The 27,721-nt window shown below is 31.0% G+C and overlaps 2 protein-coding genes across 2 annotated transcripts in view; one reads left to right on the top strand and one right to left on the bottom strand.

Moving 5' to 3' along the window:
* LOC143047153 (glucokinase regulatory protein-like) overlaps window positions 1-27,721 on the top strand; it is a 59,564-nt gene that overhangs the window by 10,169 nt on the left and 21,674 nt on the right. The gene's annotated exons all lie outside the window — the stretch shown is intronic.
* LOC143047096 (L-threonine ammonia-lyase-like) lies at window positions 7,858-26,255 on the bottom strand. The gene is made up of 13 exons (XM_076220059.1): window positions 26,107-26,255; window positions 22,894-23,178; window positions 21,448-21,518; window positions 19,848-19,893; window positions 18,876-19,061; window positions 16,462-16,517; window positions 14,243-14,405; window positions 13,122-13,212; window positions 12,550-12,625; window positions 12,049-12,174; window positions 10,693-10,860; window positions 10,126-10,183; window positions 7,858-9,094 (listed from the first exon to the last, which is right to left on the bottom strand). The coding sequence occupies exons 1-13, from the start codon at window positions 26,107-26,109 to the stop codon at window positions 8,990-8,992; spliced, it is 1,434 nt and encodes a 477-aa protein (XP_076076174.1). The 5' UTR covers window positions 26,110-26,255; the 3' UTR covers window positions 7,858-8,989.

Here is a 27,721-nt window from a genome sequence, read left to right as displayed (position 1 = left end):
CACCTTTTTTTGCAGTATTTCAGTAATTCGGCTTTCTCATTTTTTGTGAATTTTAAATTGTCATTTCAGCGAACGTGTCCTTTACCGATTAGTAATTTTGCATAAAGGGAGATCAATGTGTAGCCGGGGCCGTCTCTCTGTCGAATCATTCCATCTCGTTCATTTTTGGTTCTTAATAGATTTGTGATATTTGATCTGTTTATTAACTCATGCTGTCTATATATAATTGACCAGTTCAAGACAGACAGTAGTGTTTTTGAAAGTCTCGACTGCGAATATCCTGCAACACCTTTAAAAATTGGCCGTGTTATAAAGATTCTTGTTTTCACCTGAGTAAAACCTGTAGTATTTATCATAGCAAAAAAAGTATAACAAAAATACTAAACTCTAAGGAGAAGTCAATAAAAACTTGCAAAACCAAAGTTTTCATATTCAACGGAACGTGTGAAAAGCAACTCTTATATTCCTGACTTAGTTCAACTTGTTGGTTAACGTTCGTTTTATAACTAGCTAAACCGGCCACTTGGATTACTGTTAATTTGTTTTATTATTTTAACTGTTGAGCAACGAAATGAGGTTTGATATAACATATTGATGACACAAAGCGATAGTCATTGGTTGTATTACACATAAAATGAATTTACTACACAGTATTTGATCAAGGTTTAAAGGACAGAAAGCAATAAGTCAAAAATGATTGTTTATTTCATATGATACTTCAACATTTTACATCGTGTTTAATACATTTGACCTGAAATCGCTAAAAGATTTTCTCCTACCTGGTATCTGACCCATTCGCTTGTCAATAACATTTAATTCAATTGTATCATGTTCGGTCTTGAAATGAACCTTTCTTTTAAGACCACCGTCTGACTTTATCTTTGTATCTTTCAACTTGCATTTGTAAGAACAAGGTCTTTCGTCAATATTCGGAAGTGAAAGAATAGTTGTCTCCCTGTTTGTTATAACATCTGATACACTTGATCTTCTAGTAAGAATATTCCCTTTCGCCACATCGTTTGCGAATGTGACAGTTCCTTCTAAAGGCCTAACATCTTTAATATTGGAATTAATATTATTTACATCTGGTAGTTTTTTGAGCGATTTCAAGAACAGATCCTTCCTTTTAACACGTGGATCAAGACCGTCGTCTGCAAATGTCCCATGATCGACACGTTCATGCCATTGTGTAAATGAATACGGAAAATCAATTGGTGGTTCCATAAAGCTGTTTTTGCGAATAAGTGCAGTGCTCGCTCTCCGAGTAAATGGAACTTTTAAGCTATTTTCCCGATTTTCAGATGTAAATATATTTTTATTGTTTTTTATTTCCATTTGTGAAATGTCACCACATGAAAAGCGCCTGCTATTTACACTTTTTGGCTTACCGTCTTTTTGAACAATCAACTGTTTATACTTTCTCACAAAACTAAGTTGTGTGTCCGCAATTTCTCTTTGTTTTTGTCTCATTTCATCGTCAATCTTACTCATGTGTTTTTTCAAGAAGAACCGCTCATGAACATGTTTGTTGTACAGTTTTCTGTAATTTGTAACACTGCTGTCGTTGTTCATTGTGTTTCCTGTTAAATTTATAAGGTAAAGTGAAAAGGGTAGTCGTCTTTACATATTCCATGCTTAATACACTGACAACCGCAGAATAAACAGTATTATAACACCTTTCATAATACGATTTGCACAATTAAGAGTATTGGTTATTTTTATATTAATAATCCACTTGTAATTGCATTCTAATGGCTAAATATCGTGGCGTCAGTTATTTTAGGAGAGTAATCCGTTATATATGCATTGATGTTTGCTAATAATACTGTGTAGAAAGGTATTGAGGCCAATATATATTAAAGTCTGAAACTAGCTTTAATTTTGGTGACCCCTTTCCTATTCGCACATCAGGAAGTAATTACCCTTCAATACATGTTAATTGTTTGTTATCAAATAGTTCGTAAATATGTATGTTGGCTTTTGTTTTTGTTGCAGTTCATTGTTTCTGTTGTTCCGTTGTCTTCTTCTTATGGTTGATGTGTTTCCCTCGGTTTTGGATTGCGACTCGGATTTGTTTTCGCTTATTCGATTGATGACTATTGGACAGCGGTATACTAATGTTGCCCTCCCTTATTTGTTATGATTACGGCATATACATTGTATTTTATTGCCCATTTTCATTCTATGTGTTATAATCTATAACCTAAAGCACAAAGATGTGAACGCTTATTTTCGATTTTGTTTTTCTTCAGTAAACGGATGTGGATAATAGTATTATGTGCATTGGTGATAAATGTATAAATCGTGTTTATAATAATAAATTGTTATAAACCTACTGGAAATGAGAACAAAAATCCGATGGTTAAAATTTGTATTCAGTAACACAGTCTAAGATTGATTGATTGTTGCTGTTTTTACGCGACTTCTTAGCGACAAAATGACAAAAATAAGATACTCATAAAAGTTTCACTTGCATTGTTCACTTGAATTATTTCATCCCTTACTAATATAATTTTGATACGTAAATTTGTTATTCGGATGAAGATGCATGTGTGATGTGAAATTTGTTTTTTCAAACGACTGATTCTGACATCAGATGGGAGGACCTGAAACAATAAAGGAATGAAATTGAAAATCTGGCTCACCTTAATTGAAAAAAAAATCGAAAAACAAACTTTGTCATTCTTTGGTTGAAAAAAGAAGGGCTGTTTGGTTTAGCTATCTATTTTCTAAATAAGACAATACCTGTACCAAGCCAGGAATATGAATTTTGTCATCCAATCGTTTGATGTGTTTAAACTTAGGATTTTTCAACTTGGTTAGGGATCTTCTGTTTTGAATTTTCCTCCGAGTTCGGTATTTTAGTTATAATACTTTTTGTCCATAACTTTGAGTATAGTTTGCAACAATTTAATATATACTCATTATTTCTATTATTATGTTGACTTATTTTACGGAGTCCAGTTAATCCGCTCTTGATTTAAGCTAAATCCTTTAAACGATATTAGATTTAGTTCAAGTGAATAGGCAAAAATCCCAATACTACGTAATATAAATTCTAAAACCTTTCAGTAATATTTGACCTAAGTAATTCATTACATCTGGTCGGAAAAAAGAACTGTTTCTAAAAAAATCCTCAACAAATCTAAAACCACAAAAGCACGTGGCAATTCAAAACAATTATACCAGAAGCTTTGCGCAAACTGCAAAAACTAGAACAGCTCAGACCTAAGCAATTTAGAACAGAAAATCGGATTTAGATGAATATGGTTTATGCCACAAAAACAATCTATAGTCTGAAGTGTAGAAAAACTTAATATTAATGGAGCAAATGATCTTTACAAAAACGACTGTGAGGTATTTGTGCAAGTTCCGTCTCTATGACCATATAGTAAAAACGTGTATAAATGAATGACAGCTCATTAAACAAATTGCTTCGGCGAGACTAGCTATATAAGACCGCAGAGGTCCAACCATGAACAGTTTGGGCAAAAATGGACACAATATTCGTGCTTGATACAGGTCTGAATTTGGATTGTATTTAAATATTTGACACATAATAGGTTTCTGACACAGAATATCTGTAGTCAAATAACTTAGAATTGGTTATATTATTTGAAATTATATTATTTTTTGATGTTGTGCGATACACTTTGCAGTTGCGAAAAAAATACCCCCTTTTATTTGCTTTTGTAATACACTATGCTGCTGTTGTGTATTTACGTCCCTACTATCAATTTTTTTAAACCCCCCCCCCTCCCACTTTGAAGAAATTTTCTTTTTAATAACCGAAATCAGAAATGAGAAAAAATGTCATCCCAATTTTTGTTGTCACCTCTCCCCCAGTTTTTTTACACACAGAATTATATTTCCCTCAATTCAAATTTCCAATGGAGTTTGCAAAAATAATTACCCATTTGATTACATGATCAAAGTCTTAAAATAGAAATTGTCATACATAATCATTGCTAAAATTATTATTCCTTTATGAGCATTTAATAATACCTTCTAAAAATGAATTGACAGCTAATCACCTCTAGACAATACAACATTTCTGTATACATTATTTAAAAGTGTAAGGGAGTTAATGCAAAAGTACAATGTTGTGTTTGGATTACCTCCCTTACAATGCTTTTGAGTTGTCTTAAGTAATTGTCCATTAACCAGGAAACCCTTGTTTTCCCTTAATTTCTAAACGTTTTGAGCCATAACCCCCCAAAGCCAATCCTAACCCTCTCTTTGTGGTATGGAAACTTGTGGTATAATTTCAGAGAGATTCATACACAAGTTATTGTCTGGAAACAAGAAAAATTGTTATTTTGGCCCCATTTTGGTCCCTAATTTCTAAACAATTGTAAGGACCACAACCCTCAAAATCGATCCAAACCTTCCTTTTGTGGTAATAAACATTGTGCTTAAATTTCAAAATTTCTATTTGCTAATACTAAGGTTATTATCAGGAAACCAAATGTCTTTGGTCGACGCTGACGACGACGATATGGTCATATAAAAATGGAATCATACAGTAAATATAATATGATTTGATACTACTGTTATATAAGTAAGAGGTTTGGCTAGTTTTAAAACAAGGTTCGATCCACCATTTTTTACTTCAGAAAATAACTGCACCAAGTCAGGAATATGACAGTTGTTATCGATTCGTTTGATATGTCTGAGCTGTTGATAATGTCAATTCATTTTGAATTTGCCTTGGAGTTCAGTATTTTTGTGATTTGACTTTTTATATATGCTCTTCAACTTCGAACTTATTTTGCATATTGAACTTTTTTTTATTTGAGCGTCAGTGATGAGTCTTTTGTAGATGAAACGTGCGTCTGGCGTAAATACAAAATTTCAATCCCTTTTACTATATAGATATAATGTATCGTTTGAATCATTCTGGTATATTTTTGGGAATGTTTCTATTGTGAACTGTTAGTCCGGGAGCAGCAGAAACAACATCGTATTAGAAAAAATCGTGAGGTATGTACACAGTAAATAACACATGTCGCTGAACAATTTCATTAAGTAATCAAACGATTGAAAAGCCAAATGATAATATGAAAAGCCTCATCTCTTTTAATCTTAAAAACCCACATGTACTCTTAGAAAGTCACACTTTTGAATGAAGATGTGAAAAGATAGCTTTTCCCGGCGCCTAACCTATTCCTTGCTCATTAATCTTCACTTTTTTTACATAATTACAGGGTTTTGTGGATGAAATGATTGTTGGAAGGGTTTTGATACTTTTTTGCTGGTGTCAAGACAGCGTCACTCATTGTTTTGGATCTCAGCTGCTTCAGTCGTTCTTGCTCATGTATTTAGATGTAGTGTATATATATTTCATTCGTTTAATTGTATGAAGGATTAATATTCCTAGGTGTTAAAATAATTTCCCTCTTAGGTTAAAAGCTGTGTCACAATGGATCTTCAGCTGTTTGAGTTGTACTCTCCCAACAATGAAGTGTATGTTCCATCATTTTGAAAGTTTTTGAGGATTCATGTAGAGGGATTGTTGTGGCTGGTGGTTTGAAAATCAGTGTAATTAAGGCGAAGACGGTGTTTTCTGCTACTTTTGTGACGTAATTGTTGCTGTTGTAGTAAAGAGAAGTTAAAGTCGGTGGCGATAATAGCTACGGTTTTATCTTTTTGATGTTCAAAGTTGTGTGAACTAAACAAACAGACATAATAGGTAAAAATAACAAAATTAGTGGTACAGCAGTCAGCATTGTGTTATATTCTGTGTGTTTCACTATAAAAACAAACAAATATGTGATAAAAGTACCAGGATTATAATTTAATACGCCATACGCGTGTTTCGTCTAGAAAAGAAGCACAAAATTGCATATAGACAAAGCTCAATAGCGAAAATGAAAGACAAGAATACACAAATATAAGAGATAAGTGACAATTTCGGAGTATTTTTTTCCTGAAAAACATTTTAAATAAAAAAAAAAATGTATGGGTATTGCAATGGTAGTACCGTTTGTGAGAACTAATATAGCAACAAAATTGGAAAACAATACATACTCACTACTGCTTCCATATGCATGAATTAATATTTTAATTCAGATTTAAACATTTCCAGTTTATGTGTAGGGTTAGGTACACTATCCTGGCGGGCTAAAGCTAACTTATAAAAAGGCTTATCTGGGTTATGGTAGCCAAGAAATAAGATTTTAAATCATCAAAATTTGCATATTTTCATGGCATGGCCGACTTTGTGTTATTTTCAAAGCACGAGTTCAAAGTGAAGAAGTAAAGATTATCCCTGTGTTAATTTTACCAACGCCATCTCGAGTTGCTTGACCGTTTTGAAATATCTATTTCACAGATAACGGATGTGTTGAATTTGTTGTAACTACTATCCAGTCCCCTTAACCTCGAATGTGACCTTCCGAATTAGACTTTTCACCGGTATTAGAACACAATAGTGCAACATTTGGAGCAGGATCTGCTTAACCTCCCGGAGCATCTGAGATAACCACTAGTTTTTGCTCATTCTTCAGTTATCAATTTTGTGTGGTATATTTTGATGTTTATCTCTTGGTCTTGTTCTTTTTCTTGTTGCCATGGTGTTGTCAGTTTGTTTTCTACTTGTGAATTTGAATGTTCCTTTTTATATATTTTGCCTCTCTTTTAGCTATACTACCAAACATATAATCACTTGTGTTGCCTTTATATTTATTATTTGGGTAGCTAGATGCAGTCAAACTTGGGGTCAATTTACCTTATAGTAATAAAGCAATTAGCCCAACTTATCTCTTATTAAATGCAAAGTTGAAATGGCAAAATAGCGAAACCATCAATTCATAACTTAAGCGTATCCATCAGTACATAAAAACAGCAAAACCATCAATACATACAGATAAACCACCTTTGCGTAAAAAGTCAAACAATCATTGACAAATTTCCAGTGAAATATAGTGTAACCATCATTTATCACTACAATGAAACCTCATAACATAAGTGCAAAGTCCTGATAATGATGTTTCTTACTTTCCTTTGTTCAATGTCAGGTTTTTTTTCATGCTGACAAAACATGAATGCCCTAACATGAATATGTACAATGATTTACATATTACATACGTAACATATATAGAAGTTTGGTTAATTCAATAAGTTAAGTATCAATTATCACATTGTTATGTAATATATATACTTGGTTTTGCTGAATCCTTTATTTTGATTTTGGATGTTGGATCACAATAGGTAATAATTTTTTTCAGTTCTTTGAGCACTTTAATTTTGTGTCAGAAAACCTATGATGTGTCAAATATTTAATCACAATTCACACTCAGATCTGCATCAAGCTTGAATGTAGTGCCTATTCTCGCCTCAACTTTTCAGTGTTAGACCTCTGCAATGTTGACTCCTATTTCTGACATTTTTATCTATTATGTGTGTCTGTTTTGTTCACACATCATTGTCAAATATAATGGAAATATATTTGACTGTCATACAAGCGAGAGGTTAAGCTAGCTATACAACCAGGTTTAATCAACCATTTTCTTCATAAGAAAATGCCTGTACCATGCCAGGAATATGACAGTTGTTATCAATTTGTCTGAGCTTATGATTTTTCCATTTGATTACAGACTCTACTTTCTTTTTAATGCACGTTTTTCAGTATGTATGTTCTTGTTAATTTCACAGTGCCATATACTGTATTATGAATTTCAAATGATAATTATTATTTCAAAGTAGAAATAATGTTAAATATTGACTATATGCACCGGGTCACTCTTAATATTCTGCAAACTTTCAAAATATTATAATGAGGATAAAGCTACAGTTCAGCAGCTAATTTTGCACTTGAACAAATCTATAAAGATGGAAAAAAATATAAAAAACACATTATTACAAATATGGTGTATTGAAATAAATAGTTTCCTGATAAAAAGAAACAATTTAACAAACAACAAGTAAAATACTGTCTAACAACTGTTACATTGTAAATATCAAATCTTGCTACCAAAACGCCATATTCTTAATTAAATTATAAAAATTGTGGAGAAAGCACTCTATCACGTAAAATAAAACAATTATGGTAGATGTAAATGAAAATGTTCATGCAAAAATCAGAGTTATCTACTTCAAGTGAAACTTATAATTGCTATATATGTAAATAGTCTTTTGCTTATGTTGGAGATTTGGTCGTTTTTTGTGGGTTTTTTTTGCCATGGAGTTGTCAGTTTTTCTTTGACTCATGCATTTTTAATATTATTTCTTACCTATATTTAAAAAAAATCTCTGTAGAAGTAAATGTGTTTTCACAAATATGAATAGTGATAATGACTGCACAAAACTTTATCAAATATTTAAAAAGAAATAAAATAAAGCAATAGATAACATACTTGTGGTCTGTAATAAACTAGAGATTCATAAATAAAAATCATATAGCAAAAAAAAATACTGAATTACATATGTAAATCTTATAATTATGTACATCTTAGACATTCATATATTTGTTCAACACTAGTAAATACTGGCACTTTATCCTGGAATTCTGCAAGAATAGTGTCTAACATCAAGTTTTAATAACTGACCATGATAAAACAGCAATGCTGGATTGTTTTTGGCAATCATGTCTGCTTATTCTTATACTGAATGCAGCATTAATGGTGAAAAAAACTATTTTAGAACTAAAATAGTTAATGCTAATGAATATTGAGGGCAAATAACAGAATATAACATCTATAAACAATTTTAAATGACAAATCTTTTAACTGGTCATAAAATGTCTTAAAATCCATAAAAAATACATAACTTTAAGTAAGGCCAGCTACAAAGTTTCTGGTCATAAATGAGTAGTGGGTAATATCAATTCAACAATACACATGTAAAATATAAACATTTGATATCTGGTATTTAAAGGATTCTAAAATTCCAAAAAATATAACATCATATCACAATCCATAAAAAGCATGATAACAAAGAAATAAATAGTCATTTAATATCCCTGACTCACACTTAAAACTAATAAAACCTAAAAATGTCTCGGACCCCAGGCCACCTGCTTGTAATTAGCTTTTAGTATTGCATGTATTTCATCTGCATGTTCTTGGTCCCTGGTTTCAGCTACAACTTTAACCTGGAAAACAGATCAGTTGTGATAGTAAATTACTCCTAGACATCATCTGTTGTAATTATTAAACACTTAGTGACGTTAATTTTGAAAATCGACAAAGCATTTTATTGTATAGCAATATAATATTTCCCACAGAAAGTAACCAAAAGTTAGCGTGCAATAAATTCCAATATTGCACTAGTGCAATAAAGCTTCAAAATTCATGACGTCAACGAAAAAAATCTTAGTTTAAACCAATTTTCACTTTCAAATATTATATTGCTATACAATAAAAGGGTTATTGCATGAATATTGGGGAATATTGTCCCTCGTAGAACATATATTGCACTCGCAAGCTCGTGCAATATAAAATTCTACTCGGGACAATATTCCCCAATATTCATGCAATAACCCTATATTATTGGTTTTGTATAGTTGTAGCATCTTTAAATTACTGACTTTTTTTACAAACTGACAGCATCTACTGTTTTACTGAATTTTGTATCTGGCTGTCCCAAGTCAGGAACCAATAATTCAGTGGTTGTTGTTTGTTGCTGTATATCATATTTGTTTATTGTTTTTACATGAATCAGGTCATTAGTTTTCTTGATTGAATGGTTTTACATTCGTCATTTCCAGGACTTTTATAGCTGACTATGCATTTAGTTTGGATTTTGCTCAATGTTGACATATGACGTTACAATGGTGTTCTGTTTTTTTTCTTCAAAAATATGATTCCACAATCTATATTATGAATGAGTGGAAAACTGATTATTAATCTTTTGTCACTCATAGGGAGACAGATTACTACACACAACCCCTCACAGGGAAGGGAGTCAGAGAGGGTGTTTTAATGTGAAGGAGATTAAGAGTCTCATAAGAAGCCTTCCCTTTTCTATGATGTATCATTTTAAATATTGCATTTGTATCATAAATCTATAGTTTAAAGGCAAGTAGGGATAATTGATATAAATATTACATTTGACACATATCATTAAATGAGAGCCCATGATACCTTGTAATATGTTACAGAATAGAAAATAAATAATAATTACCTGCACAGAGAATACGTCAGATTTCAACCAAGCCCTTTCATGAAACATGTCTTTGATGCTGTAAAAAAAATAATTACTAAATCATCATTCAGCCAGAACAATTAATAAAATTTAGCTTTGGTCTCTGATTGAAATCATTTCACTACCTCTCTAACACCTGTTTTTAATCTTCTTAAAGATGTCTACTATTAAAGAACAGCTAACAGCTTGTAAAACTACTTTAAAGGAAATACATCGATATACACAGGAGAAGTTATCATATTTGGAAAAGTTGGCTTTAAAATCAGATGTATATATCTTATTTGCATAATTAATTGTTGAGTACATGATTTGAAATAAACATTGCAGTCTTTAATTAGATATAATAATAACAATAGACTGAAGGAGTTAGGAGATGATCTTAAGTTTCCTAGTAATTTCTACATTTATCAACTGGAAATTACTCCTACTGATTTTTCCACAAGGGGTACCAAACAGCCTCTCAAAGGAAATGTCTACAACACCATAATGATGACAATCCAAGCCAATATGGGCCATAGCACTCAACTTGTACACACTTATACATACCTAGCACCATTACGAGACAGTAGCTTAGCAAGTTCAGCAATGCCTCCAGGTCTGTCACTAACAGTTACAACAAATCGCACTAATCTACCATCTACTGCTAAACCTCTCTCTATGGCACGACCTAGAATTGTTGTATCAATATTACCTCCACATAGGGCTATTACAACTCTAAAATTAAACAGATTCATTTGAAAGAGCATGTTGTATTTTACACTGGAGATTTTGTATCCTATGGAGATATAATTAAAAAAAAATAAAATTTCATTTTAGGCAAAACATCCTACCATCAATCTACCAATTTATCATGTCTATTGTAAACATGTTTAGTTGGTTTTGTTTGTCACAGCATGTAAAAAAGCATTATTATTTTCATGGTTTTACAATGTATATGTTCTATTATGAGCAATTTTCAAGGACAGTAATCAGAAGCTAATCAAGGGGAGACAACTCTGAATTACATGAGGTAAAATTAGTATTATGTTTCTGTTAATCAAATCATACTTTGTACTTTGATCCAATTCAAATGTTAAATTTTAGCTGGTGTTTTCGTTTCCTGCACTTGATTAAAGATTGGAATTTCGAATTTTGAAACAAATATTACTATAAGTGTAGTGTTGCAACCGAACTGGACTACAACATAATAGTAAGAGGCACATGCTGTGTGTATTTGTGATTAATCATTACATATTTTTTTAAGTACTAATATTAATTGAATACTTTCAAAAGTTTTTAGTTGAAGTACCAACAAAAGCATAGGGCTGTGCATCAATTTTTTTTATATAATTTTCTAAAGGAACTTCTTACAGTTAGTGGATGTATCATAAAAAACTGATTTTGATTGGGTTTTTTTAGTTGTTTTTTTTTTGCAGTATTTTTCTTTTTGGGGAGGAGGGAGAGAAAGGGGTTATATTAATATCTGTTTCACTCCAAGTACTTAAAATCTATATTAAAAAAGCAATGAACGAGGTTGTTAAATTTGATACATGTCTTTTTGTGCTTCCTTGATACATATTTGATTATTTTTATAGTGATTAAGATTATAACACAATGTTGACTGCTGTACTCCTATTTCAGACATTTTTAGTCTGTTTATTTTGTTCACACATCATTGTCATTATAATGATATATTCAGAATTTTATGTGACTGCCATAAATGTGGGAGGTTTAGCTAGTAATAAAACCAGGTTCAATCCATCATTTTCTACATAAGAAAATGTCTGTACCAAGTCAGAAATATGACAGTTTTTATCCATTCCTTTGATGTATTTGAGCTTTTGATTTTGCCATTTGATTATGACTTTCCATTTTGTATATTCCTCGGAGTTCATTGTTTTTGTGGTTTTACTTTTTACTCACTTTTTATTTTTGAGTTCTGGTAATAAGCCTTCTATAACAGCAGCTAATCCTACGGCACCAGCTCCTTCTATAACTGACTTCTCTACTTCTATAAGTCTAAGTATAGCTAAGGCTATAGACTCTTCCCTACAAACAGATAACATTTATTGTCAAATATAAGCCTAAGTACACCTTAAGTTATCCAGTAACTGTAACATCAACTTAACTAGTCCATTACTTTATGAATGTATCAAATACAATGCTACAAGAAAGTATATGTATGTTGCTATGAGAATGTACCTATTGTAATGTTATAAAAATCAGTCTTGTGAAATGCAAAAAGTAAATCAGATTTTAACCTACGGGATAGAGTAAAGAATATAGAATTTAGCAGAAAAATAAAGTGTGACTTTGCATGACAACAGAAATGATCCCATTTGTGGTTATTTTTGGTGATACCAAATGGTTTTTAATATTCTGTATACTTTGCATATTTCATACAGATTACAAAAACTAACTTACTTGACTACAACCATTTTATCAGTATAATCTTTAGCTGTTTCTAATGCATTTACGCCTACTAATGGCACAGCAAGACCTAAAGAAGTAAATGAAACATTTAAACAAATTACCGTACACTTAAACACACTTGATATTTTCTGGTTATTCATTTATTCATCTTTAAAAACAACAAAAGACATTATAAAGGATGGTTCAATTATTTGTTTAATGGTGATTGGAAGGAACTTTATATAATAATACATGGGTGATTAGGCTCTTACAAAACGAAACAACTTTTTACAAAACAGCTTTATTGATTTGTTTCAAAAATTGAATGGGTGGTAGGTAAAAAAATAAAAGGTTCTTTTCACCCCTACACCCTACATTTTCCCTGGAATAGTGCTGACATTTAAACACTTCAAACTCAAACACAAGATTTCTTCTTTGTTAAACTTCTATTGATATTTTTTGAATACTTTTTAAATTTGAGGGATAGTCTAAGATGCATGACTATTCCATAGCATCTCTTAAGAACTATGTTCCCACTGCCCACAGATGTGATTTTTTTTTACATGTAACACAATAGTTCTTACCATCAGCTAATGTGGATAGGGACTCTGTATACACAGCCTTCTTGGCTTTCAGTGATGCAGAAAAACTGGGACAATTTTCAGACTCTACTCCCTGAAAAAAAATTTTCCTTCATTTAACTTGAAGTTACAATATACAATCTAGAAGTATTCTGTTTAAAGAAAAATGTAAACAAGAATGTTTTTGTTTGTTAAAGTTTTACAACACTGTAATTAAAAATATAACTTTTTTAAAAATATTTATGTCCTTGCCTAACTTAATATTGAATTCTTTATCTCATTCAGATAACAATACCAGTATCAAAGTATTATAGATTAAAATTAATCTGACCTTTACTTGAACCTTTACTTTAACCTTTGTTCTTACTGTGTTTTAAAAATCATGCAACTAAACAGGGGTACAGGATGTTTGACCTTTTTTAACTGTAACATGATAGGACATTTGCACGCCAAACACTATGGACATTTGCACTTTTTACCTTTACTGGTCAACCTGTTATTTTGATGAGTTGCTTAAAAAAAATCAACTTGCATTTTCGTTAGCTAGTTCACATTGCCACAGTCTTAAACCTGGAAACATTACATGTATATCTATGTTCCTGCTTAAACATATGAGTATAAAGTTATAGAGACAGGTGCAGGACAAATGTATTTGTATATGATACTACCGTATTAATTTTTATCATGGAACAACACTAGGTTTTAATTACATTAAAATATGTCGTAATTACAATATCTTTTTTGAAATGACGGAGAAATACCAGTCAGGACAGATTACAAGAAGAAAACTGTTCATTCTTTGTGCTTCTGATATCAAGTGTAAACCTGTGATAACTATGCATGTCTTAGATGTCTTCATAATGTTTACTTTTAGGCATATATAACTATATGAATGTGCTATAAAATTAGCTTTAAATATGAATGTGCTATAAAATTAGTTTTAAACATGAATGTGCTATGGAGTGGCTATTTAACTTTTAACCATACAGAAAATATTGTAACAGCGCTAAAGTCCATTTTTAAAAAGAGAAAATGGCATATGAATTGAAGCACAAATATCACATGAAAAAGCACAAACATTCTGTGCAGCTAAACAGAAATGATATCTACATTGATTTACTTACAATGACTTGGACATTTGGTTTTAGATTTTTTATGGCTAAAGCTGTCCCTGCTAGCAGGCCACCACCTCCAACAGGTATTATACAGGCATCTAAATCTGGTACTTGTTCTAATATTTCCAATCCCATAGTTCCCTGCCCTGCTATAATATGCGGGTGGTCATACCTACAATAAATTGTTATTGTTTTATATAAATTATACAACAAACTGATTAAGATGTTCATTACACAAAAGAAACAAGAATGTATCCCCAGTAGACGGATGCCCCACTCGCACTATCATTTTCTATGTTCAATGGACTGTGAAATTGGGGTAAAAACTCTAATTTGGCATTTAAATTACAAAGATGATATCATAGGGAACATGTGTACTAAGTTTCAAGTTGATTGGACTTCATCTTCATCAATCAAAGAGCAGAATGCTCTGAGGGATACGATTACCACAGTTTTCATTGACACATGTATAGCAGTTCTGCCAACTTTTCATTAAGCAAATACGTGAGATTTGGCCAAAATTGAAAAGATTAAAGAGGGAAAAAATATATCCAAGGATACTAACAAAAAAGCATGAACATGCGTGAGTCTCACGCATTTTTGACAGCCCAACTGCACATGCAAAATGTAATAATCTGAATAGCAGTAATATTGTTGGCTTTTTTCAAAACTACCTCTACCCTTTTTTATTGGGACAATATGCGTCATTTTTATCAAATTGGGAAATTTATAATGAAAGATGAATTTGACTGGAACTTCAATTTGCAGACCCCCTTTTGAGAGGTAAACTCTCATTTGAAATAAGACCCCTTATTGTCAGTGGTGATACATAAATAGACCCTCAAATCTGCACATATAGTCATTTAAGGCATGAAAATGGTTTAAATGAGTGTTTTTCAGTTTGTATTCATGCACAATTACTACTGAGACTGCACTGTTTAGGAAAAAAGTTGTCTTTTTGGGAATAACTTTAAGCCATTTTTTTTTTCAACTTTGGATTTTTCTCCAGGGAAAAAAGCCTTTATTCTCCATTAATTTAAGGCAAACAATACCACTGGAATAGTCACTCAACTTTAAAAATAGCCAATCCCGGATACTTGTGTTTTATTTTTGTACTATCAATTCCAAGTTTACTTTCCACAGCAGTCACTGAGAGTGAGAGAAGGTATTTCACTTCGTATCTTATCACTGTTAATTCTTGGAGGAACCCCATTTCTAACTCTTTAAATATTAATTTCCTTTGGGTCCGTGGGCATGACTCCTTTCTGTACACACTCCTCTGTTTAAATTGAGATCGTTCTTAATATAATACGACGTTTATCGACATCTAACGAGTTAATTTTTCTTGACGAGTCGTATTGTATTTCGACTTTCGATTTTGACGGAAAATACTTCCAGAAGGGAGACAACTCAAAACGATAATATGGAAGACTCCATTTCGGCTGAAGGGGTGTTATAGGTAAACACTACATTTATTTTAATTTAAATGATGCATATGATTTAAAATTATGCAACAACAATAACCCTCAACAGCAGACAGATATAGAAAGAATCCCATGAGTTTCAAATTAATCAATGAAGCGGGGAATCCAGAGCAACCACTCAATCTGATACCCCTTGAAATCAAGAAAACTATACGCATGCGCATTAATACATAAACAAACCCGTGACTTGCGATTTGGATCAAGAACGTTTATTAAATGATATGATGAATGGTTCTCCATTTCTTTATGAGAGCACAGTATCAAATATCAGTTTCATAACGGTAAAATATGGAAAAACTCCACTTCATTCTTAAATGACAGAAATAGAATTATCAGAATTTAGAGAACTCTCGCATTTATCAAAACTCGGGAATTCCCTCTGACGTGTTTCTAAATTCATAAAAACACTAAATATAAATACTGCTTAATTCTGATTTTCCGTGTTGTTAAAAACATGCATATAGGTCAAGGGAAATATCAAACATGAAGGTCTAATTGTAAATAAAAGTTCAACAAACTTAGCAAAATCTAAATATGCAATACCTGAAACCCTGTACTACTTTACCTGGACAAAAATATCAGATTCCTAACAGAACACCTTTTTTTTATATATCAGTCCAGACTTTTCCTATCTAAATAATACAAGGCATATAGAATTTCCATTTGTCACTGCACATATTTCTAGCTGTCTTCAATTGAAACTTTTTTTTATAGATTTGAATCACATTTTGATATCAATCTTACCCATTTATATACATCTTCCCATTTTCTTTTCCCATCTTCATTGCAAACTCTCTTGACTGAAAAAAAAATATAGTTCTTAATATTTTGTAGTTAGATGTCTGAAGATTTCTTTACCTTAACAGAGAATAAAATCTTAGTGAATATGAATAGTCATTTTAAAAGTGAAAACATTCTGTTGCAACTAGTATTTAATCAAGGGAGATAATTCAGTAAATTTGATGTTTTATAAGTTGTTTATATTTAAACACTTTTTAAGAACTCAAATTAGAATACTTAATGTCTGTATAAGCAAATATTTGTATAATTAGACCATACAAATCCTTGTTATAAGGTTAACCAGATGATTTTGTTACTATAGTGACTTATTTGTTGATCTTGTCCTTCAGATCATTTTTGCAATAAAGTTTCTTTTAATTTAGTTTTAAAGACAATTCACAAAATAAAAAAAAAAACAAAATTATTCCTGTTTGGATGGTCCATTTTAAATACGAGGATGGAACAGCTTATTTCCTTTATAAAAGTGCTCAAAATAAAATCTTAAATAAATATTTAAAATAATTTGAGGTAAATGCTTCTTATCAGGGATAACATATTTGAAAGAGTAGGCAGGCATTAAAAAAGGCATGAAATATCAAGTTTTCTTGTTCTCCATTAAAATACATGGGGAATGTGCCCCCACTTTCAAATCATATCAAGTGAAAAAGAGACATAACCGAAGAACAGTAAAAGTGGCCCTACCCAAATTATAACTTGATCTGTGTTTTGTGGTAATAAGCATTGTGTACAAGTTTCATCACATTTGATTGTGGCAAACTAAACTAAGAGAACGGGGGAAAAAATTCATCAATTTTTCCATTTGTAAAGGGGCATAACTCTACAACAGTAATAGTGACCCCACCAAAATTCAAATTTGATCTGTGTTTTGTAGTAATAGAAATAAGTTAGAGAACGGAAACCAACCTTGAAACTGACAAACAGATGTACAGATGGACAAGCGTAAAACTACGGAGGGGCATAGAATATCAGCTGATTGCTACATAAAAACTTCCATAAGGACAAAAACATCATTGCAAATTTCAACTATTTTAAACATCAATATTTCAATAATATCCTATCAATTATCTTAACAGAGCTCCAGATAAGAATTCATATATTGGGTTTTTTACCCACCATTTTCTTATATAATTGGGTGATAAAGTTTTTTGATTGCATTATCAATTCCAATTCACCCCTCATGTTAATATATAATTGGGTTTTTCACCACCAAGCTCCTTAATGTATTGGGTTTTTTCATCAACACAATATTGAATATTTAGGCAATATCAACCCCAGATTTTTTTTCCATCTTAAATATGTTTCTTTCTTTGTTTAGCTTTTTTATTTGGTTTAGGGTTAGGGTTATTTGCTAGCTGTTTTATTTGGTTTATTGACTGAGAAGCAATTGTAGGTTTAATTTGTGTTCTGTTTCAAACCTTCTGCCAGTTTTGTATTTTCTCATATAAACTTTTAAAAAAACGGATGTGTATTCACAGGCACTCGTCTTATACCTTTACATAATAAATTCTGAGACCAGTGCCTGTGTGTGTATTCATTAATTAGCCGTAAATGAAAAAAAATAGTATATAAACTCTAATTATACTTGAATGTTTTTGTTTTATTCCAATTTTCATAATTCTGGGTTTAGTTGTCTTTTATTAGAACTTTTGGTTTCTGATGCTTTATCATGTCAAAATTAATTTGGCCTTTCACTTTTTCCTACTGATTTCGTTTTTGAGGAAACCCTGCTTTTATTAGCAATGTTCTCGTTAAGGTACGTACACACGCCCGTGTGTTCGATGGACGCTTCCTAAAAACACTGGCTGAGTCTTGTTATCATCATAACTTTCCCTAAGCTTTTCAAAAGAAGCAGAAAACATGCTTCTATTCAATATTTTTACCGGACATTCACTTTTGTTTTAATTCAATGTATGTAATGATAAATCCCAAGCAATGCGAAAAAAATATGACTTCATGACACACGCTAATTGGATAAACGCCGAGAAGATCGAAATGTTTTCAAAAACACGTGTACCTATTGAGCAACGGAAAGCTCTAACAGGGACCCATTTCAGCTACTTGATGCAGGGATCTATTTTTAAAACGAAAGGAAATTTCCAATTATAAATATTATAAAAATAATTTACGCGACCACTGTAAACAGATAAGGGTAAATAACGTAAATGGTAGCCAATAAAAGGGTTGAGAACTCATGGTTTTGGAATATAATTGGGTTTTCCTTTGAATTAATTGGGTTATTGAACCCTGCAATGGGCAATTGCATTGGGTTTTTTATTATTTGTATTGCGTGATCACGCAAATACGCACCTTATCTGGAGCTCTGATCTTAATTAAATCAGTGTCATATTATGTAATACCTCAAATATACTCTTGCCATGTATAATGACTTCAGCTCCATAGGTTCTACAATTTGTAACTTTCATCAATGGAGCTATTTTTGGCATAACAACTGTTACTGGGATACCAAGGTCAACTCCATGGTAACATAAAGCTAAGGCATGGTTCCCTGCACTGGCTGCTATCACACCAATTTTCTTTTGTTCCTGCAAATATGACAATTTTTTTTTAAGTTTACGAGATACATTTATTTCTTATTGCTAAAATATAAGACATAATGCAAATTGTTAGAACAAGCTAAAGTGAAGTGTATAAAAATATATGTTTCTTGTTTTTATTTTTTTGGTTCATTTATTGTTCTGAATAAGGGTGACATCCATTTTTATTGAGGTGTAAAGCATAGACCAAAACACTTTATACTAAAATGTGTATGCTATCCACTTTTACAACCCTATCAAGTTACAAAAAGAAGAATTAAATACCAATAATATAATTCATATGCTACACTGTTATATACAATTTTTTCTCCTATGTATTGTCATTATCATGGGAAGCATGTGTTGTCATGAATGATGCATCATATTGGAAATAATTATTTTTGGAATGCCAACTAAAATAACAGATTCTTTCGAAAGATTAATGTAATGTTACAAATTGTGAGATGCCTTTGTTTAAAATTTGAGTTAAGCTTCCCCCCACCACTTTTTTTAATTTTTTTTTATCTCAGGACAAATTATGTGTGAAAATTTGGAGGTAGATGATCAAAACTGTGTTTTAAACTTGCAATTCTATTGTTTAATTATATGCCATTCAGAAGTTTCTCCAGTCTTAAAATCACATAGTGCCAAAGTTGGGCATATACAAATTGGTTTATAAAAGTATTGCAACTTGCAGGGAAAGATAGTGATGGAAATATAATATATTTTTATCTTGTTCAATGACTTATCATAATACATTGTACAAGTAGAGATTATTTTAAATTAATCACTTACTGGTGATAAAGATAACAAGGCGTATCTAGCACCCCTTTCTTTGAAACTGTAACAAATAAAAAATGTATGAGATATAATACTATATCATAAATATTTTCTAATTTCTAAAAATAACATATATTACTTAATTTTAAAAATCTAATCTTTACAAACAAATGCTTTATTGTAATATAATAATCCTAATCATTATATGAAAACACTGATATTAAAGATATAATAGAAAATCTCCATGATCCTGTTTCGTGATATAACTGCTAAACATATGGTTTTTTTTTAATTACAACAAAGGAATTGTGGGTTATCAACTAATAAACAGCTGCGCCATGAGCGCATGATACGCCCGACGTCTTGTGTGGAAGTTTTATGCAATAATCATAAATAGTTTCAGAGAAAGTTTTAAGCAATAACCATATATTGTTTTTGAGACACGGTGGGACATGTGAAACCCCCAACCCTGTTTTTTTTTTTACAAAAAACTAATATTACTAAAATAAAATTTTGAATCAAAACCAAAAAGTATACAGATCTTTAGATTTATATAACAAAGAAGTGTGTTAAGTTTTAAGCAATAATCATAAATTATTTTTGAGATACAGCGCGACATGTAAAAAAAAACTCCCCTGTTTAACAAAATACTCAATAACTCCAAAATAAAGTTTTGAATCATCACCAAAAAGTATACAGATCTTTAGATTAATATAACAAAGAAGTGTGTAAAGTTTTTAGCAATAATCATAAATTGTTTTTGAGATACGGCACAACATGTAAAAAAAACCTCCCCCTTTTTTACAAAATACTCAATAACTCAAAAATGAAATTTTGAATCATCACCAAAAAGTATACAGATCTTTAGATTAATATAACAAAGACATGTGTAAAGTTTTAAGCAATAATCATAAATCGTTTTTGAGATATGGTGCGACATGTAAAAAAATCCTCCCCCTTTTTTACAAAATACTCAATAACTCAAAAACAAAATTTTGAATCATCACCAAAAAGTATACAGATATGAAGATTAATATAACTAAGAAGTGTTTAAAGTTTTAAGCCATAATCAAGAATCGTTTTTGAGATACGATGCGACATGTGAAAAAAACACACCCCTGTTTTAGTTACAAAGTGCCGTAACTCAAAAAGTTTTAATCTCATTTTCACCAAAAAGTATACAGATCAATTGACCATCATAAGAAACAACTATTTTAAGTTTCATGAAATTTGGATAAGTCGTTCTCAAGTTACGGTGCGACATGTTTACGCTGGACGGACAGACGGACGGACGGACGGACAGACGGACAGACACTGGACATTTGTATACCATAATACGTCCCGTCAAAATTTTGACAGGCGTATAAAAAAAGAAAGAACAGGGGTAAAAACAAGTAGTCCTTACATCTGAGGGTATAATATTTTGTGTCTTGGTCTTTCATACATTTTCTTCTTCTTCATATAACAAAAGTCCAGTAAATAAACTGGTTCAAATTTTCAGTGTTTCATTCTCAATTTTATTGCATACCAATGTTGGTAGTGTTACAAAGGATCCACCAGTCACTAATGAAAGATCAGCAGAATATGTAACACATTTATAATTCTAAGTGCCTACCTTCCAGTAAATTGTAGGAATTCTTTTTTGAAATATATGTTCATTCCTAGTTGACTTGAAAGTCTGGATTTCTGTGAAATCAAAGACAACGCCATATTATAATACATAGTAGCAAATTCATAGTCATCCTGTAAAATTTATACCATCAGTATTTGAATGTAAAATTATATCAACCTCATCTTTTTTAATATTTCACAAATAAAAGAATTGAGTTATTCCTCCACTTTTTTTCTTTAAAGGACAGGGCTCATGAATATATAGTACTTAGTAAACCCTTTAGATGTCTTTTCTGGCTCTAAAGTGTATCAAGGTGCTAGTCTCATTGGTGTATCCCCCACATCTCATTTTTTCATAGAATTTCTTAGGTTGGCAAATGACAGTCAGGGGTACTACTTATACAAGTAATTTTTATTTACTTGAGGAAGTAAAAAAAAAATATACACATATAAGTTAATTTGTAGGATAATTGTACAAGTGAATCTTATTTACTTGAATAGGTAAAAAAAAAATGGCTTAGTTATGTCCCTTAGACATTCAGATTTTTTACTTGCATAAGTAAAAAAGTCATCCTATCTTCTTTTCTTGAATTCTTAAGATTTCTTTGGTCTTATAGAATTTTAATTTGTCTGTTATCTTCAGAACACTGCTCATTTACAAGCCCCAAAGAGCAATTTTTGAAGGCATTGACAAATACTTAAGATCTTTGCGCAATCAGTTTCTTTGTTGAATTAAATTAATGAGATGAAACATGGACCTTTAATAAAAAATTATGAGCTAACCTGGGAAAAATCATTTAAGGCATGATTTTAAATCTCAAATCTTATGGGAAGATTATTCAAACAATAATAATTAACTTATATGTGTATATATTATTTTACTTCTTCAAGTAAATAAAAATTACTTGTACAAGTAGTACCCCTGACTGAATTCCTCAGAGCTGCATATCTTTCCCACAATTTTGGTCATTTTGAGATGACTTAAAAGTTGGGGCCCTTTTTACATGATTTTACCATTTGTCAAATTCAAACTGGATTCATAGAATCAGCAAACTTGTATTGTTTTTTCATGAACTTTCATCGCATTTACTTCATGACTCCTCTCATACCTTTTTGGCTAAATTTTATGAGAACTGATGACGATAAAGAGCCTATTTCAAAATATTGTATCAGCCTCAAGGTCAGGCCAATTCCTAAATAGATTTCAACACCTCTGCTTGTTTGAGATTACATGGATCTTACACTAATCTTGGGTAAACATTATTCATTGTTACTCTCTTTTACAATTGTATTACACTATTCTTATTCTTTCATCTAAATGTGTTCTTCCATTAAATATCATTTTTTTTCCTTTTTGTACATATTTTATCATTCATTAATATATCATCACATAACTAACTAATATATATTATAAATGTGTATTTGTATTCTCATTTCTACAGCCACTTACAGAACATGGTGTATGAAAAATTCCAGATTTAATTTTGTAAGCTGCAGCACTAACATCTTGGAACTGGACTTTCTTAGGGTTTTCTGGGTCACAAAAAATGTCTACTAATGTTTCTGGTTTTACAGGACTACTACTGGAGCTTATTTCTGGAATTACAGAGGATTCTCCAACCTTTGAATTTCTTGCTTTTTTATTTGGAGGGGATTCTTTTGGTGCCTTTGCCTGTCCACTTCCTTCCCCGTTCAGTGATCTTCCTGCTCCAGAGGATCGCTTATGTCCTGTACTCTAAATAAACAGTACAAAAAAATAAATGAAAATAAAAATGATGTTTTGCTGACATTTTTTAAACCTCAGTATATGTAGAAACATTTTAAGAACATTACAGGTACATCTATCCAAAATTTCAATGATACGTAACACTTATCAGGTTTCTTCATATTGATATAGTAAAATATCAGCTGCGAGTCACATTGACAAATGAGTTTTTTGTCAAGTGAGCGCAGCGAATGAATTCCAAAAAGGCTTAATATTGTGTGAAGCAGCTGACATTTAGCAATATGTATAGGCAGACAAAAAGTAGTTGATTTATCAGATTGTACTTGCATATTTTACATACATTTAATATAGACAAGTGTTTCCTTTGTTTCACCAGCAAACCAGAAGAAGACATCATACATGTAAGTTCAGGTCAAACTTATCAAAGATAGTTCATACATTATATATGCAATTTTTTTAGGAGCTGAGCATAGTGATAAAGACAGTGGGAAGACTGATAAATTCATTACTCAATTATGAATTTAGAAAAAACTTAAAGGCATAAAATATACATTGTAAGATGTGAATATTTCAGCATATATATAGTCACCTTTAAATCACTAAATAAGTAGTTGTTTCCTATTTACTTATTTTCATTTTTTGCAATATACATGTACATGTACAAATAAACACATAACCAAAAACCTTTCAAATAAACTGTACACCTTGGTATTTTCTTGCAAACAACTTTAAATGATTGTTGTTTGTTTAACGTTCAGTGGCAAATATTGCATGTATGTTTAAATGTGTTTTACCATGGATTTGTAGTTTTTGAGCAAATGTGTGTAATCCCTTACCAAAAAGTGCTAACATGTTGCACATAAGTTGCACATAAGATGCTCATGTTAGAAACTAACATGATTGCACACGAGTTTCTTAACATGCAAATTAGGTGAGCATTTTGTGAGCAAAAAAATTGCACATATGAAACTAACCTAATTTGCATGTTAAAAACCTCACGTGCAACTGCTCATATGAGCTTTTGTTTCACATATGCATTTTATAAGATTGCTCATATGAGCAGTTGCTAACATGTTGCACACGTGAATATTACAGTTGACCAAAACAAAATGGCTGCTTTAAAAAAGGAATATTTTTCAAATTTAAATGAAAATCTTAAATAATTCAGTTGAAAATAAAATAACTGATACATCATGTTAAAAGAGTTATTCTTTAATTATTGTCAGTTAATTATGATTTTCATATCATTTTTTTTTTTTTTTTTTTTTATTTAAACAATAATCATGATCATGACTAAAAACATAACATTACATTATAAAACTATTTACTAATAGAGGAACTTGCAAGTTTAGTACACAATGAATGTCTTTGATTAATAAGTACTGTATTTCAAAAAGTTTAAAAGGAAAAATCTTTATACATGTAGTACTTATTTTGAAGCAACCTGTATATATATTCCCATAAAGGACTTAAAATTGTAATATATTTCAAAATCTGACACAAAAATGAAAATAATGAAATAGAAATGATAACTTACAAATAATTAACCACAGCCACACTGGTGTTATCAGATTTCAACAATGCCTTTCTTCAAATAGCACAATATAGGACCTAACATTTTCCATATCCATCTACCTTCATTTATTGCATGCTTTTCATGAATTTGAATTTACAGGAAGTACATGACTGAGCATGTCATTTTGAAAAAGCTCATATGAGCAATGATGTAGGTTAGTTTTGAATGGTTAGAAGAATGGAAAAACTTTTCAAAGTACAAAACTAACATAAAACTAACATGGATGATAACAGCTCACCTGAGGTTTGAATTGCACATGTGAGCATTATGTTAGATTTTTGTGGGCACATATGAACTACCAAACTGCACATATGAGCAACCTGATTTGCATACAATTCTTACTTGCATCTCATGTGCTTCACATGTGAAACTTATGTGCTTTTGTTAGCAATTTCTGTACGGGCTATGTACATTGTATGTACATGATCTGCATGTCTTTGATATTAACATTTTATGAATGTATAAAATTAAACTTACATCATGTTTTTCATAAATTTTGAAAGTACATGTACATTTGTACATATACAGAAGTGTATTTCTATTTGGCTCATTTTTTATATGATCCTTTGAGATTATAAATTGCTTTGAAAACATTGTATTATACATTTCAATGTTAATGCAAGGATTTGTATATTATTTTATTTATTTTCATTTTTTGTGTTTTAACGCCACTTTTAAGCTTGGCTGTTGGGCTATTGGAGTATTTCGTGTTTTTTATTGGTCATGATGGTGGAGGAAGCAGCTAGGAGTGCCCAGAGAAAACCACTGACCTTTGATACAGATAGGCAAGGATTAAATTCCTTGATATATGTGAAGTTTTTTGGGGGAATTTTTTGACAAATTTAAAACATTTGTTGTTGATAAACTGCTTTCTAAATAAATATATACTGTTTTAAAAGAATTAATTCAGTTCAAGTTAAATTTCAGATAAATATAATAAATAAAAGCGTTTTTTTTTTTTTTGAAAATTTACAGTTAAAGTTCACCAGCCACAGTTGTATTGAAATTTTTATCAAAATCTATGACAATAGCCCATTTACTGTGATTTGACCTTAAATTAATATGGGACAGGTGTTCGAACTGGTTCTTCTCTCCATTTATGATTTACTGTTAACAGGTTAATAATGTTATTGTTAATGTGCCCTAAGTTCTGAACAATCATGATAGTTATAACACAGGATGAATAAAGTAGTTTATACATGTGTTTATATCTGTATTTTTTTTTCTTTGACTCATATCATTAGGATTTATAAAATAAAATATTTTGAATTTGTCCTTGATGATGCAATTTTTTTTCCTTGGCATAACATGTGTTTAAATCAGATTTACTTATACAAACATGAGCAATTTTTTAAACTTACCATTTTCTTCAGCCACACGTTTTTATTTCACACTCTTTTTCTATTTTCCGCTAATTTCTTCTCTCATGTCTGTTTATTGTGGAAATGTGACCTTGACCAGTTCACAGCTGTTTTGATGGTATACCAATTTACCAACAAGAAACAAAATACTGTGATAACGAGAACGTAGTTTTGTTTGATATTTGGTTTAGTCTTGCTAACAATAATGAGAAAATGTAAAACATTTGGTTCAGGAAGGAATATTATGCTTATATGTAGAGAGCAATGTAAACTTTTGATATTGAAAAATTATGATAAACTTGCTGACCGTACACAGATTAGGAGGTGTGTATAAACTGACCAATTAAATGCTTTCTTTACCATGTGTCTTGTTTTGTCAACAAGACTTAGTAAATAAACACATTTTTCCCTTTTTTTCCAATAAACAATTCGCATTTTATTCTCCGTAGGAAAATAACAGAAAACTATTTTTGAAGTGTAATATTTTGCTTTTAAAATCAGCCCCGTGGCTTTTACCAGTTCGAACCGGTGGTAATATGATCTATGATATCAAACCCGTCCGGCTATTCCTGCATGAATGATCCTGAATCAGCACTTTTTCGGAATAGTCTATTCAAATTCAAGATTTTTAGTCGCTAATTCACGCGACTTATACATTATCATTTTCAAAGCATTAATTTTTAATGAATATTTTTTTTTCTGAGACTACTATAACGTGTTATATATATATATATCTGATAGTAACAGCAAAATATATATAGTACTAGTTGTAGTCTGGGTAAAGAATATATGTCTTACCGTCAGGTGTCAAACGACAGTATTCACGGACTCGTTCGTTCGGTCGGTCGTCCGACGGCCGTCCGTTCGTATGTCATTTCGTTCGTTATCAGTATGTCGTCCGTTCGTTTGTTCATACGTCAGTTTGTTATAATAAATTCTTTATTTAAAGAGGGTAACTCAATTAGAAATAGTCTAATTTTCATTGAGGCCCTCAAACAAAATACATGCATACAGTTAACATTCATACATTCATACATTAAATTACAATATATATTACTAGTATATACACAATTCAATCATTGAAATATACTTTAGGGTAATAAATGACAATATTTGATATAGTTTTGTTAGAGGAAAACAAATTATTTGACTTGCATATAATTTTCAAGAAAATGATTATAACTATGTTTCTTGAATAATTCCACATTAGGACATTTTTTTTATTTCGTGTGGTAAATTATTCCATACTTTGGTTGCAGAATAATGAAAAGATTTTTTATAAAAATTTGTATTTGGTCTTGGAACAAAAAGATCATTATTAGAGACAGATCGTAAGTTGTGGCGTTGCACATCATCAATATTTAGTATTTCTAAGTAATCAGGTGTTAGCCCATTTACAATTTTATACATTAGAATTGATTGTTGGTATTTTATTCTTTTAGTAAAAGATAGCCATTTTAAAGAAGAAAACATGAAATTAGATGGAATAGAAATATCGCATTCCAGTATAATTCTTGCTACTCTTTTTTGAAGTTTTATGATTCTATCTGAATCTTTTTGTAATAAATTTCCCCAAACTGAACTACAATAGTCTATATATGGTAGAATATATGCA

Source organism: Mytilus galloprovincialis, chromosome 1, assembly GCF_965363235.1.
Source record: "Mytilus galloprovincialis chromosome 1, xbMytGall1.hap1.1, whole genome shotgun sequence".
NCBI classification, from domain to species: Eukaryota; Metazoa; Mollusca; class Bivalvia; order Mytilida; family Mytilidae; genus Mytilus; species Mytilus galloprovincialis.
The sequence above is the reverse complement of the archived record's forward strand: the minus strand, read 5'-3'. Positions and strand labels throughout refer to the sequence as shown.